Source organism: Passer domesticus, chromosome 7 (genome assembly GCF_036417665.1).
Source record: "Passer domesticus isolate bPasDom1 chromosome 7, bPasDom1.hap1, whole genome shotgun sequence".
In the NCBI taxonomy this organism is placed as follows: Eukaryota; Metazoa; Chordata; class Aves; order Passeriformes; family Passeridae; genus Passer; species Passer domesticus.
In genome coordinates this window covers 38,370,700-38,386,045 of record NC_087480.1, presented here as the reverse complement: position 1 = coordinate 38,386,045, position 15,346 = coordinate 38,370,700, and the positions used below count along the sequence as shown (strand labels likewise).

General features: G+C 43.8%; 1 protein-coding gene across 1 annotated transcript in view; it reads left to right on the top strand.

Moving 5' to 3' along the window:
- Window positions 1-15,346, top strand: part of HMCN1 (hemicentin 1) — a 164,368-nt gene that overhangs the window by 112,976 nt on the left and 36,046 nt on the right. Inside the window, exons 51-65 of the mRNA XM_064427772.1 lie at window positions 159-272; window positions 1,708-1,853; window positions 3,423-3,573; window positions 4,260-4,463; window positions 5,980-6,093; window positions 6,917-7,104; window positions 7,520-7,616; window positions 10,458-10,619; window positions 10,810-10,923; window positions 11,627-11,829; window positions 12,057-12,138; window positions 12,252-12,383; window positions 12,601-12,750; window positions 13,786-13,945; window positions 14,509-14,633. Of these exons, the coding sequence (XP_064283842.1) occupies window positions 159-272; window positions 1,708-1,853; window positions 3,423-3,573; window positions 4,260-4,463; window positions 5,980-6,093; window positions 6,917-7,104; window positions 7,520-7,616; window positions 10,458-10,619; window positions 10,810-10,923; window positions 11,627-11,829; window positions 12,057-12,138; window positions 12,252-12,383; window positions 12,601-12,750; window positions 13,786-13,945; window positions 14,509-14,633 (2,142 nt within the window). The remainder of the gene's footprint in view (window positions 1-158; window positions 273-1,707; window positions 1,854-3,422; window positions 3,574-4,259; window positions 4,464-5,979; window positions 6,094-6,916; window positions 7,105-7,519; window positions 7,617-10,457; window positions 10,620-10,809; window positions 10,924-11,626; window positions 11,830-12,056; window positions 12,139-12,251; window positions 12,384-12,600; window positions 12,751-13,785; window positions 13,946-14,508; window positions 14,634-15,346) is intronic.

Genomic DNA, 15,346 nt, shown 5'->3' with positions numbered 1-15,346 from the left:
CACTCTTTTGTTGCACGTGGTAGTAAGAAGTCAGATTTTCTGCTTTTCAAAGGGCAGATTTTGGACCAAAGGGTTGGAAATATGCTGCAGGAAGTATTTAAATTACTGGGAAGCAAGAGTGTGGTGTGAGTGCTGTTAAAGGTTGATGTCTTTGGCAGGTGGGCGGACCCTGCAGATCCTGAATGCCCAGCAGGACAGTGCTGGAAGATACACCTGCATAGCCACCAACGAGGCTGGAGAGACACTGAGGCACTATGAAGTGAAAGTCCACAGTATGGCAATGCTTTCAGTTTTTGAAATTTCTTCCAGTTTTGCATTTTTCCATTTTCCCCATTGCCATGTTATCTGTCCTGATGAATACAAGGTTTCCTATTTATGGCTTTGCTGAGCAAATGTTTCCATTAGCTCTGGCATTGCTGGAGGAAAGACACCAGAAAAGTTGATTGTTGCGTCCTTTGCAATGCTACAGTTGTGCTAAAAGCCTTTATGTCACTCAGGGGAGGACATTTACGAAACACTGAACTCCAGTTTCCTCTGACATGCCTCTTTTGGAGCTGATTTTCAGGTCAGATGAGGCCAGCACAAAGGGAGATGTGAGCAGAGAATCTCCTGAGCACAGAAACCATTTTAGAAAAAATGGAGAGGGCCTCTAATATCCAGTGAGACAATTTAGTGAGGAAGGTAAAACAGGAGGATACTATTTTTATATCCTTCCATAAGATCCCATATGCACAAAAGTTTTCCTATTCAAGTCTTTCTGTCAGCACTCTGTTATCCTTTGAGCATCTCTACCTAAATACTCAATTTTAATACTCAAACTCTTCATTATGGGCTCAATCAAGTATGATTTTTCCTTTTTTTTTTTTTTTAATTTCCCAGTCTGATTTGGAATTGGTTTGCTGCCTTGTAGTAACCATACTGTTATTTAATTACACCAAGTCCTTAATAAGGCCCCTCTGGATTTGGAATAATGAGAAGGTCACAAATGAGTTAATTAGTAACGCATGGCTATGTGGGAACATAATGCCCTCCACCCCCAAATGCCATTGCAACTGTCAGTTATTAGGATATTGTAAGTATTAGGGGAACATTCAAAAATTCCCAGTGGAAAAAAAGAGTAGAAAATGCACTGAAAGCATTTTACATAATTTCAAAAATATTATGAGACCAAGCTGGGGGGTAGCTGAAGAATTTTGAAACATTCTATTTTCCTTCTGATTCAGAAAGAAACAGGATTTTGCAACACTGGGATTTCAGTGGAAATGTTGAGTTTTGACCAGCTGTCGTGAGTGTGGACTTGTGATCAAAAATATGTTTCTGGGAATATTAGTTTCCATTAAAATGCTCTTTAATGACTAGTATACCCTGAACTTTATAGAATTGAAGCCAGGCACGTAATAATGAAGTGCTGTAGTTAGGTAGGGCTGTAGTCAGGTTTGCATGTTTAAAAACCTGCATGTTTAAAAGTGTTGAACACAGTTTTATATATTTTTGTACATCATAACTGTACTAAAAATAGCTGAAAATACAGGCATACATATATATATAAAAGTAATAATTTGGCATTTGGCTGTGGGCAAGAGGCAGTTTACTGGGGGAATGCTTGCTTTCCAGGAGGTTATCATCTTATTCCACTTAATGTTGAAATACTGCAGCAGCCAGTAAGCCATGACAGTATGTCTCCTCTCTGCCTTTGTCTGTGTGCAGTTCCACCCACCATTGCCAAAGGGGATGTCTCAGGGACAGGGCTGTCCCCCAAGGAGGTGAAGATCAAGGTGAACCACAGCCTGACCCTGGAGTGTGAAGCTCATGCCATTCCTGCTGCTGCCATCAGCTGGTACAAGGATGGACAGGCCAGTCACAAACTCGATTTCTTCCTCTGAGGAGATGTGGGACAGGGACAGCTGTGTGTTCCCCATCCCTGGGAATAGCATGCATGCAGGGAGCAGGAGTCACTCTCACTCCCTGCTGCTGGCAGAACCACTGCCCAGCAGTTTGGGGTGTTTTCTGGCACTCAGACCTCTGCAAATCAACATCCTGGCTTTTGCCATGTGCCTGGCAGTGCCTGAGACACTGGGGCTGGAGTTTCCAGGCCTGGCACTGGCCTGTGCTGGGACAGGGAGCGCTCTTCTTGGCAGGAGCATCCCCCACAGGGCCCGTGGCTGTTGTGTAAAGCCCCCCAAAGGCCCTGTTATTTACAGATGGTTCTCTCAAGTGCTGCCCCTGCAGAAGTTGCAGAGCCTCCCCCTTGGTCCTGGCAGAGCTCACAAAGCCACAAGAGCATCTGGCTGCTTTGTGGGGGGGTGAGGCACAAGTCCTGCCACACACAGCGCTCCATGAATCTGTCTGGGGAGCTGGGAAGGGCAGGGCCACGGGGACACACTGAAATACAGCACAGGGGATGAATAAAAAAGGAGCTGTGCTGCTCTTCTGTAAGAAAGGAGAGTATAATCTTTTGCTTGAGCTGTTCTTGGTAGGGCACGCAGTGTGGAACAGCTCTTCCTGGATTTAACAAACGTGGGAATAACATGGATGATCACCTGCTAGCTGTTTCAGGTGTGCCCTGCTGTTCTGGGATGCCTGGGAGTCCTGGCTGTATTGCCACATTAAAACTCAGTTTGGGGAGTTAAGAGGTCCCCAAAGGCAGTGACTGTGCACACCTGACTGTCACTGGCACAGCAGTTGCTCCTCCTTAGGCTGCCCCGGGTGAAAGGCTCTCACTCCTGTCCATGGACTGAATGAATTGTCCCCTGCAGGCCAGGGTTTCAGTGGTGATTCCCTAATCAGGAAGCATGGGCTCATGGCATGGTTTGGGTTGGAAGGGACCTCAAAGCCCATCCTTGGGCAGGGACACCTCCCACTAGACCAGGCTGCTGATGTAGAGGAGCACATGTAATGTATTCTGGACATACAGGCTGTGTCACTGCAGCCTCTGCTGTCACATGTGAGCCACATTTGGGCACAGGAATATCTAATCCTCTGTCTCTCTGTGCTGCTGCTTTGTCCATTCTATGTTCAAACCATGTCCTTGCTGGCAGCAGATCTGTAGGATGGGTTAGATCCATTTGTTCACCTCACAGAAAGCTGGGAATTTTCCAGGTATTGGAAGCTTGGCCAGTGGGTTCAGGGATTGGATCAGCCTGATTGGATCCAATGCCACAAGAGCACTGGCCTGATGGGGATGGCATTGTTCCTCTCAGCAGCATCCTGGGGCTAGGAGTGATGGAAAAAATCACATCCTTGAGGAGAGCAGCCACCATGATCAGAAGGATGAAGATGCAGAGTTTCTGATAACCATGAAAAGAAAATTGTCTCCAGGAACTTGAAGCTTGATTGAGTTTACTCAAATCACTCCCACAAATCTGGCTATTTCTGGTGTGTTCTTTGCCGAGTGTTAATTTTCATTTGAATTGACATTGCAGCCACTGCAGGCAGATGAGCATGTCCTGATCCAAGGCAGTGGCCACACCCTGCACATCAAGGAGGCCCAGGTGTCAGACACAGGGCGCTACACTTGTCTGGCCTCCAACATTGCTGGGGAGGATGAGCTGGAATTTGATGTAAATATACAAGGTAAAAGGGTAATAAAACTCTCCTGGTAGTCTGCTTTTTTGGTGTTCTGGGATGTTGGAATTAATAATTTTAGGTCCTTTACTCTTGCGTGGTCAAACCCAACACTTTTGTGTTTTCAGGGGTATTTTGCTCATTGCTGACAGGTAGTGTTTGATTATTCTTTTTTATGTTGTGTTTCTGAAATCAGTGCAAGGACATAGGAACTCTGATCTTCATCTAAGCACCATAAAACATTTGAATTTGTTTTGAACTAAGACATACTTCACTTTTCTGTTTCAAGTAGTATTTAGAGGCCCCAGACATAAGCATCCTATTGGCCTACTGTGTGTCAATACAAGGAAACAATCATGAGTAATTTCTGAAAATTTAGACAAAATGAGAACTTGAGTGAAACCAGATAGCTCATTGTTTAAGTATTTTTGTTGATTAATACCCTCTGTGTTTGTTACCAGGTCCTCTTACTCTGTTATTTATTACTCTTCAAAAAATACTCAGTAAATTGTTCAATTGTTCATTCTAGAAGAGCTAGAGTTTTCCTGGGTAACTTAATGTGGAGGGAGTGGTTTATTTAATACACTTAATTTTTATTGCTGCTATTGAACTTGACAATACCTTCTTATTTCTTGACTTTAAAACCAGCTATTTCTGCAGCAAAATACTAACATTATTCCTCTTCTTTGTTGTAGTTCCTCCTAGCTTCCAAAAGTCTTACAGGGAATGGGAAGCTGGGAACATGGTGGATGCAGAAAGAGGTGGAGAAAGTAAAGATGTGATTGTCAACAACCCTCTCTCACTGTACTGTGAGACCAACGCTGTTCCTCCCCCTGTGCTCACCTGGTTTAAGGATGGGCATCCCCTGAGCTCCAGTGACAGAGTGCTCATCCTGCCAGGTGGGTGTTCAGCTGCCACTCTCTGGCCCTGCACTGAGGTGATCAGAGGGATGGAGCTCCTCTCCTGTGAGGAAAGGCTGGGAGAGTTGGGATTGTTCAGCCTGGAGAAAAGCTTCAGGGCAACTTCATTGTGGCCTCCAGTGCCTGAAGGGGCTGACGGGAAAGATGGAGACAGGCTCTTTACAAGGGATGGACAAGGGGATATGGAATCAAATTAAAAGAGAATGGTTTAGATGGGGTATTGGGAAGTAATTCTTGGCTATGAGGCTGAGGAGACCCTGGATCCCTGAAATGTCCAAGCCCAGGTTGGAGCAAGCTGGGATAGTGGAAGGTCTCCCGGCCCTTGGCAGTGGGTTGCATTGGCTGATCTCTAAGGTCCCTTCCAACCCAAACTGTTCTATGATTCTATGATTAAGAAATGGCCTTAGTGCTGGTATTTGTGTAGTGATGACACATCTCTCCCCTTCAGAACTCTTCTTTAATGTTCTTTTTAGACTTAGCTGGAAATCTTTTTCTCCAGTCCTTGGCCTTAAGTTGTTTTCTTTAATTTAAGGAGTAGTCCCTAAAATGGTGTAAATGTCACCATTGAACTCTCACAGTGAATCATGAAATTGCAGAACAGTTTGGTTTGAAGGAATTTTAAGGTCCACCTCATTCCACCCTCTGCCATGGGTAGGGACACCTTGCACTATTCTAGGTTGCTCTAAGCCCCATCCAACCTGGCCTTGGACACTTCAGTGTGTTGCAAAATGAAATGCAGCAATGATACCTGTGTTTCTGATTTATTTCCTTGTTAAATTTGGTTCAACAAAAAGATAATTGGAGTAGAAGAGTCTTTTAACCAAGGGGTGAGGCATGGGAAAGCATGTTTGCAGCAGAAAAATGGCCATAATCCCCTGCTTAAGCTTGTGGGGCAGGAAAAGAACTGCCTACAGTCATGAGTGTTGCTGTGCAGGGATGGTTTGGGATGGAGTGTTTGAGGAAGGGCAGTGGTAAAAGGGGAACACCTGCTTGTCCATCTTGTTCATCTCTTGAGAGAGCAATGACAAATACTCCCAAAGTATATTCCTAAGATCTCCTCTCCTTCTGAAGGTATGTATATGGCTATGCTTTTATGAAGAACAGAGTAAAAAGTACCTCTAAGCTTCAGAAGTGAATCTGTTCAGTTTGAAACAGAATATTCTGTGCTTATATTTCCTTTTGCCTGTTAGTTCTGTGCCATCTTACTGAGAAATATTTCTATTTCTGATGGAAGAGCAATGCCTGGCTACATATTGCTGCAGCATGATCTTCCTTTATGTGGAATTAATTGCTCTTTTCTAATATTGCAGTATGAGCATGGCTGCACTCCAACTATCCGCCTGTAGAAAAAGTAGCCAGCAAGTAAAAACCTTCAGCTACTTATAATTCAGACCAAATGCTGACCATTCATAAATTTGCTTGCTCAGGTCTCTGGTGGCATGTGGTGTGGAGATGATGGAGAGTGCTTGATGCTGCCTTGGGCTTTTGTTTGCAGGAGGCCGGGTGCTGCAGATCGCACGGGCCCGCACGGGGGACGCCGGCAGATACACGTGTGTGGCGGTCAACGAGGCAGGGCAGGACTCCATCCACTACGACGTCCGAGTGCTCTGTGAGCTCCCCTTCTCCTCTGAGTGCCAAAACAAGGGTTCTGTGCAAAATAACCCACCATTACAGTCCAGGAGGTCCTAGTGGTTTTAATGTTTATTTGTAAGCTATGACGTTAATGTGTTTAGGGTGCTGGATTTGTACTGCTGTGCAGAGTTTTGTGAACAGAATGGTTTTGTTCTTAGTTCCATGTGTGTCTTAGTTCTCAGTTGTGTTACGGCTCTCACCATTCACCAGAAAGAAAAGCATAGGTAAAAATCCAGGTTTTATCTTCATATCTCTTAATCTCTCTTCAGCTTCCCATTGAGAATTGTGACCAAGACTTTTTATTCTTTCTTTAGTTTGGCCATCATTTTCCACAATATTTGCAGAACTCCTGAAGCCTGAAAGGAACTGAGGATTTAGATTAATGAATGCCTGCACAACCATTTGGATGACCTTTTGTGTCTGTTGATGTGTCAGTGCTTTAGCCTTGGGAAACACCTCTTTGCCTTTATGGCAGTGTTATACCACTGAAAATACTGATTTATTGTTACAATGGAGTCCTGCCTTGGAAGTCATCTTTTATTTTGATGGCAAAGAACACAGTAGAATAATTGGAAGATGGGTTTTCTCCTCTCCTTCTCTCTGTGTAGTGTGAATAAGTATAGATCTGCTGCAATCCTTGGAATTAGACTGAGTTATTCCAGCTGAACTACTCATGGGATGGCTTTATCTTTCACTGGATTCACTGGAGGTTTCATTCTCTCCTCCTGAAAGCCCAGTCTAATCTCACAACCACCTGAGAGGTGCTGAGTGAGTGTTCTCTTCACCTTTGCTCCCTGCAGCTCCCCCATCCATCAATGGGGCTGACGGGGACCTGCCTGAGGAGGTGACTGTGCTGGTGAGCAGGGAGGCAGCCATGGACTGCATTCCCAGTGGGAGCCCTTCCCCAAGGATCACCTGGCAGAAGGATGGCCAGCTCCTGGCAGAGGATGACAAACACACATTTCTGTCCAATGGAAGGAGGTTACAGGTAGTGGTGTCATCTTTTTCGTAGTGGAAAAACTGGGTTTTGGCAACACAAAACTGTCTGGTTTTGCTGAGTAGGAAGTATTTTCTTTCTCCTACAAGGTGCTGCAACATAAGGAGTCTTTGTCCTTTGTTCCTGTCTCTCACCTGCTGCTTCTTGCTCCTATGTAATTCCTCAGGTCCAACAATTTGTGGGATCGTGCTATGAACCACATGAGTTGAAATCACTTACTTCTAAATATTATTGACATTTTTTGAGGAAATAGTGAAAATAGCGTATTCTGAAGAACTTCCTTCCGATTGATGAAGGAAATAGAATAAAACTGAAAGCAGAGAGCTGGGCTTAATCCTTTCCACTTGTTTCTTTGGCAGTGAGTTGTCTTAGCTCCAAAGCCATATTTTGTCTTTTCTCGCCTTAGATTTTGAATTCCCAGATAACAGATACTGGCAGGTATGTCTGCGTTGCAGAAAACATAGCTGGAAGTGCCAAGAAGTATTTTAACCTCAATGTTCACAGTAAGTACCATCATCCATAACCTCTGTCTTCTGTCAAATGCTGGTTCAGCTTGGATGTGTTATTTTTAGCAGAGTGCTCAGACCCCCTCAGCTTCATTGATGTGAGTCCTGCTGGGTGTGATGGAGATTCTGACAGACTAGAACTCAAATATCAGTTTAAAGTACCTTGACAACATATGGCTTTTGATACCATGTGGCTTTGGCTCCTCATACATAAATGTGGGAATTATAATTGAGGGAGCCTTGTGTGGTGGCTGTGTTCACCCAGTTGGGGTTGCTGAGCCCTGGAATCATGAATTATAAGTAGGTTGGATTATTGCCTGTTTTGATACATTCAGAAAATGCATTTTTTTCAAATAAATTAATGACAGAAAGCATTAAACAAAGGTACACAGCTTGTAAAAGCTTGGTTTTTAGAAATGTGCCCTTTGAGGTTCCTTTCTGTTCTCTATTTTTGGTTTTCTTGTGGAGTTACAATAGAGTTAAAGTAAATGCTGGCTTTAGGCATCAGAAGTCTTAAGACAAATACAATCAAGACATTTTTCATGAAGCAGTCTCCACTACCTCCCCTTCCCTCTCCCAAAAACTTCAGAAAATCATGACATCTCTAATTAACATTTCAGAGAAACCCAAACTTCCCCTTCTATTTCTGCCCACTTTCAGCTTTCCATCCTGAAGAAAAAGAAGCATCATTCCCACCAATTCTTCTGCACCATTCTATGTTTCAACCTGACAAGGAATACTGGCAGCTACATTTTTTCTGCTTTATCTCTTAGAAAACAAGGGCTGTCCTTTCTCCCACCTAAAGACAATACCAGCATCCCAGGAAAGTGAGGAGTCAGCTTATTGCACACAGAACAATTGCATTTTTTCCTCTGTCACACATGCAACAAATTTACCTACTACATGGCACAGATTTATAGCACTTTTTGCTACTCAGTAATACATTTAGCCAAAAATAGTGTTGTCGTGGGAAGAATTTGCCCTGGAGTTGTTCTCTGAGAAGTTATTTTCTGGTCAGACAGTGGAGTCTGCCCAGATTTCCTGATGTGTGAGTTTTGCATTTAAATCAAAATATTTCACTTTTCCTGACGTTTGTGTTTAAATTTAAACTTCTGTCTTAAAAATATTTGGTTTTAGTGACTATGGCTAAATACTGTTCTCTTAAAAGAAATATTTGCATGAAGTTTCAATTCTAACTCAACAGAATTACCAACTCAGGTCTATTTTTCTTAATGCAGTTTAATTTGAAAAATTAGAATGTAGCTGTTCAGGAAAAGACCACACAGGGTGAAGCACTAAGGAAAATGCATTATCAGTAAGCAGCAGGATCTGTGTTTTGTCAATGTCACAAAAAAGGCTATTTCCCAGCATTTTTATGTGTTTCTAATAGAACTGCTCTCATAAATTTAAATAAAATACTAATGATGATCTCCAAGGTGAGTAATAAAACTAATATAACACCTTTTAAAACATAGGAAATAAGCACCCAGATTTAAAGTAGTAGGGAAATAATAGGTAATTTTCATGGTGAATGCTATAGTTGAGCCCCTGACTGTGTCTTTATGCACATACAGATACATTTGCATATGCAGATTACCTGTGGTACATTTATGGGTGCTTTTTGCAGCAGAAATTGAAATCAACCACTGACACAATTTAAGCAAATTTCATTAAAGACAGCTGAGATTTGGCCATGTACATTAAATTACCCGCTGCCAATAATCACATCTGTGGAAAATGAACTGTAAAAGTAAATAAATATAAATAACTATCAAATGCCGTCAGATCCAGAATTCTCCACTTGCTCTAGTGAACCATCTTATCCTCTTTATCAGGGAAACATTCTCCAGTTATTCGAAGCTGAAAAATATGGACTGAATTCCCCATTTACATGGACTGCTCTTGTTTGTGCAGTGCCCAGAGGAGCCATAAAGTTGCCTTAATGACTGGTTTGTGTCACTCAAGTGGCAGCAAACAGCTGGAGCATTTCAGGGGAAGATGGGCCAAAATACTTCAGTGTTTCTATCTTTGAAGAGGAGGATTCTGTGTGTTCTTTGGAATGATTTTTCCACCCAATAAAGCCAAGAACATGCTTTTGCCTTCCTCTTGAGTGTTTTATATATCCCCACTGCAAAAACATGGCAGCTAGAGCTTGGGGGTTATTAAAAGGAAGAGATTTACAGTTCTTTCATTCTAAATCGTTCTTGTAGAAAGATCACATGTCAAACTATTCTTAATTTAAAAATTCTGGGACTTGTAAGCTTAAGGAATGCACCCCTTGGAGCAATGCTGCATGCCAGGATTTTCCAGTGCTTAGCTCACTGCTAAGCAACAGGTTTGTCTGGTTGACAGAGCCACTCTGAACTGTGTTGGGAGGAATAAGTTTGGGGTCTCTGTAGGCAGAAAATGGACTGTTGCAGAGAGAACAGGAGCAGCAAGGAATCAGGAAGATGTGATAGTCATCCTACACATCCTGACAATGGGAATTTGCTCTGTCCTGCCTCACACAGCAAATGTCCATGAGCAGTGTTAGAAAACTGGCAATGCATCATCAGGATCTCATGTAGGTTCACTAGCCTCCAGCACAGAAGGACTGCAGATGAAATAACTGACATTGTTGAGAAGTACAGGAGCAGAAATGGCCATTAGATTGTTTCAGTCTCATTTCCAGAGGCATCCAAAGAGCAGTGGGTCCATTCATAGGATGTGAAAGATGTTTGCAACCTGGTCCTTTGGCAAAATGCAGCAATTCAGCTTTAATGTAGTAAATCATGATCTTGTAGGAAATCCTTTGCTGATGCAGTGATAGGTGCTATTAATGTATTTTTCTCTCCACAGTTCCTCCAAGTGTTGTTGGGACTAACCCTGAGAATCTGACCGTGGTGGTGAATAATTTCATCTCTCTGACTTGTGAGGTCACGGGCTTTCCACCTCCTGATCTCATCTGGCTCAAGAATGGAAAGCCTATCAGTTCAAATTCCAACACTTTTATTGTGCCTGGTGAGGATTCTCAGCTATTCTGCAGCCTTTGGGCTCATCTTCTGTCTGATTTGTCGTGACAGGGCCCATGGCCAGTCTTCATGGGGCACAGTGCCTATGCTCAGCCTGTTGCACCTGCAATTCCAAACCAGCTTTTGGGATTGACACAGTCACCACAGAGCAAACCTCCAGCCTTCTCTCCTCGCTCCAGGTGCTCGGACGCTGCAGATTCCCCGAGCCAAGCTGTCAGATGGTGGAGAATACACTTGTACTGCCAGGAACCAAGCTGGGGAAAGTCAGAAGAAGATCTTCCTAACTGTCCTTGGTTCGTGTTTTACTGTTTTCTGAAATAGTATCTATTGCTTGGGAAGTGTGGGGAGGTTTATCTGCTTTATGGGGTTGTTTCAATGTGGGGGTCCCTGTTGTTGGTTTCTCTGGGTCTGGATTGAAGGCACTTGAGATGGTAGTTCATGTTCAGACTCAAGTGTTTATTATTTCTTATCAGTAAAACAGCCTCACTACTGTGAGTTCAGCAGCTTTTCATTAGAAGACACAAAATGGCTAACAGTCTCTTGTTACAAGGTCTTCTAAGACTAAACAATCCAATCAAGACCTGACACCTGGATTATTTTCCCTTTTAACCCAATAATTGATCCCAAAGAGCCCACAATACGGACTTTTCTTCCCAATTACAAAATGCACCCAAACCCATGAAGAAGAAGGAAGAAGAAAAAACCCAGGCTGACATCCTGTACCCTCCATCTTGCTTCCATCCACAACATACTAAAAATCCCAACACCTAAATTTCTTAGCAAGTGATACACCTACACTACTCTCCATAATCTAGTGCACACTTTTGTGGATTCTAGTCTATCTTGAAGTCTAGGAAACTTTCTCCATGAATGAGGGTCAAAGTCAGTGCTCCCCTGGGGCTCAGGGCACCCCAGAGCAGACAGAGAAATATTCCTGGTGCCCTGGGCTTCCACGTTTCAGCACAATGCAGAACTGACTCTGGGTCCCTTCCCCAGTGCCCCCGAGCATCAAGGCGCAGGGGGGAGCGTCGGTGACGGCGCTGAACGTGCGCGTGGGCACCCCAGTGAGCCTGGACTGCGAGTCCAACGCCATCCCAGCCCCCGTCATCACCTGGTACAAGAACAGCCGCCTCATCCCCGACTCTGCTGCCCTGGAGGTCCTGGCAGACGGGCAGACCCTGCGGATCAAGGCTGCAGAGGTGGGCCAGGCTGGGGGGGAGGCTGCATCTGCCACTGCTCTGCCATTGCCAAGCAATTATTGCAGTCTTTAGTGGTGTATTTTATTTTATATTTATTACATATGGAGGCTTTTCACCCTGTGAGAAGGACTTTGAGTTGGCAGAGTAACAGGTTGTTAATGTCTCTAAACTGTAGCATTAAAATAAGAATCCATAATGATTTCCTTTAAAACTTTATTTTATTTCAGGTTTCTGACACAGGACAGTATGTGTGCAAAGCCATAAATATTGCGGGACGAGATGATAAAAATTTCTATCTCAATGTTTATGGTAAGCACCTTCTGAATCATCTACAATAGTTATTATAATAACATAAACTGAGCAGATCAGGCACTTCAAAATCAGTTTACATAACATTCTTACTACTTCCATTCCATTCACAGTGCCTCCAAGTATAGATGGCCCTGAGCAAGAGCTGGTCAGTGAATCCATCAGTAATCCTGTCACCTTTGTGTGTGATGCTACTGGAATTCCTCCACCCACTTTAGTGTGGCTTAAGAATGGAAAACCAATAGGTAACACTGTCTCATGCTTTTCACTCCTCTTCTCCTCTTTGAGGCATCACTTTGCTGTTTGCTGTCTGGTTTGTGTTTCTTCTTTATTTGTCTCTAGACAGCCTCTCATGAGAATTGATTGGAATCTGTTTTGAATCTTTGATGGAACAATTTGTCCCAAAAGAGATGCTTGCTCCCTGTAGCTGGTTTGGAATGATGACTTGTTTATGTATTTCAGAAAACTTGGATTCTCTTGAAGTTCATATTTTATCTGGTGGAAGCAAGCTTCAGATTGCTCGCTCTCAGCTCCTGGACAGTGGCACCTACACGTGTATTGCCTCCAATCCAGAGGGGAAAGCTCAGAAAACCTATGTGCTTTCCATCCAAGGTAAGGAATGGGGGAGGATGCAGGGAGCAGAACTGGTTGAACATTGGGTAGATGTGACACTGTGCTGGGGACACTGAGATCACACAACCACATAGGAAAGCGGAGAATTTGGACTGTTACTTCTGTAACCAGAGAGGAGAGTGGTTGGATAATTCAATACTTCTAGTCCAAAATTTGCATGGAAAAGAATATCTTTAAGCCCTGACTCTGGAACTTGAACAGAGTTGTGCAGCTTGTGTGTGTCTGCTGCTGGTCACATCCTTCCTCCTGCTGAGCACTGGAGCTGCCTTGGTTGGTTGTGGAGCAGCACATGGAGATGGGTCAGGAACAGTGGTACCTGTTGTGCCATGGCAGGGGTTAGCAAAGACCTGCTGCCAGAATTTCCTTAGGAATACCTTCCCCACCCCCACCTCAAATGACAAACCCTTATTTGTTATGGAATTGTCTCCTGCCTCGCTGTGAATCACCCTCAGTCTGTGACTGTTGTGTTTTCCTCTGTTCCTAATGACTCATCCCCACTAATTGCACTGGTGTACCCCTGCCTGCCAGTTTTTCCCCAAGTTGAGGAATGGAATGTCAAGCTGGTTGTTTGATCAAATGTGTCTGAAATTGCTTGAAATGCTCAGAACTTATTAGTGGGACTGACAGTTTTGAGTTCATGGATAGCAGCACTTTCATCCTTGTTCCTTGGGAATGCAGGCTGGAAATGGCTTTGGTTAGGATGGAATTAGTGTGGCTGTTGACAAGGCTATGATGGTTTTTGTCACAGAATCCCAGACTGGTTTGGGCTAGAAGGGACCTTAAAGCTCATCCAGTGCCACCCCCTGTCATGAGCAGACACACCTTCCACTATCCAAGCCCCATCCAGCCTGGCCTTGGACACCTCCAGGGGTCCAGGGGCAGCCACAGCTGCTCAGAACCTGCCCCAGGTGCTGCACTAATGCTGGTGCTCATGAACTACTACAGTGAGGCTGTTTTCTAGTTCAGGTTATGTTTCTTGCTGCTGAATCTCATCCCTCCACGGTGCATTTCCAGTTCCTCCCAGTATTGCTGGCTCTGAGATGCCGAGTGAGGTCAGTGTCCTCCTGGGAGAGAGTGTCCAGCTGCTCTGCAATGCCACTGGAGTGCCCACCCCGGATGTGCAGTGGCTGAAGGATGGAAAAGCAGTTGCCAGCGATGATTTACAGAGGATAAGGCAAGAAAAACTAGCAGACACTGCATTCTCTTCTGTAATTTTAAGGGCCCTAAGGGTGGAATGTGAGGAGAGCCTGAACTGGAGCTTATCCAGGCTAAGAACATCATCTCCCTCCTTAGCTTCTATAAATCAAGTATAATTTGTTAGTCCTTTGAGTTTTTACATTTTCATTTTCTTAACAGAGATAAGTATATGATATTTATGTCTTTCTCAGTTAATAAATTCCATAAAAGTTCATCAGCTTCATGAAAGTTTATTAAGGTCATTTAGTTCCTTTGGAGGGGAAAGATCTGAAGCCTGGAAACATTTTACTTAATGCTTATCATTATGGGTCCTTCAAAAGCCTGGCTGGAGTTGAATCTGAAAACCAAATTAAACAGGACATCTCTAGGAAAAACTTCTTAGCCTATCTCTAACAAAAATATTTTGCAAAACACAATGCTTCTCTCATCAAGCTCCCAGGAGGATAGAGGTAGTTACTGTAATGTCCAGACCAGACTGTTTATTTGCTAGGTCAGAGGAGCACTAAACAAACTGACTGTGCTTTGTGATGGTCCTTGTAGAGTGACTCCAGATGGCAGCACATTAAACATCTCCAGAGCTCTCACCTCAGACACAGGAAAATACACTTGTGTGGCTACTAACCCTGCAGGAGAGGAGGACAGGATTTTCAACCTGAATGTATATGGTGAGTTCTGCCAGATGTGAAACCCAAATCTGCTTGATAATCCCGTCCTTGGGAGTGCTCCCAAGGGAGAGCCCAGAGAGGAATGCCTGTCTGCAGTGGAATTCTGCCTGCACATGTTTCCAATTGCCTATGCTGTAGATATTACACAGGATGCTCTGTCAACGACAAAAGGGTTGAAATTGCTGGTAAATGTGTTTTGGGATAAACAGGAATTAATTATTTGGTGGATTTCATAATAGAGGGATTCTGCTTGTGGTGATTTTTATTTCTTGTGGGGAAGATTATACTGGGGCTGATTTCCTGTGACCCTGCTGTTTTGTTGCATTATCTTCCCTAATTCCAATCAAAGCACATCAGCTATAAAGGGAACTGATAGTTAAAGGTCCCAAGAGTTTAAAAACGATGGGGTGTTGGAGGAAATTGCACAGTTTGACATCCAGTGGCCAGTGAGTGTAATCCTTCAGCAGCATAGAGTGGATATTTTAAGTTGTGGTAAATGTGGTCATTAAGTGGAGGGAGGAGAGGAGAGTTCTTCCCAGGCAGGTTGCACTGCAGGGTAGGTGTCTGTCCCACTTACACAGACTCTGAGTCGCTGGGAACACAGGCACGAGCAGAGCAGTAAGCGAGGACCTTTGGTATCATAAAAAGCAGTCCTGAATGACCACAGCACATCTTTTTGGCACAGAAAGGCTCTGCACAACAGCAGGGAGTTT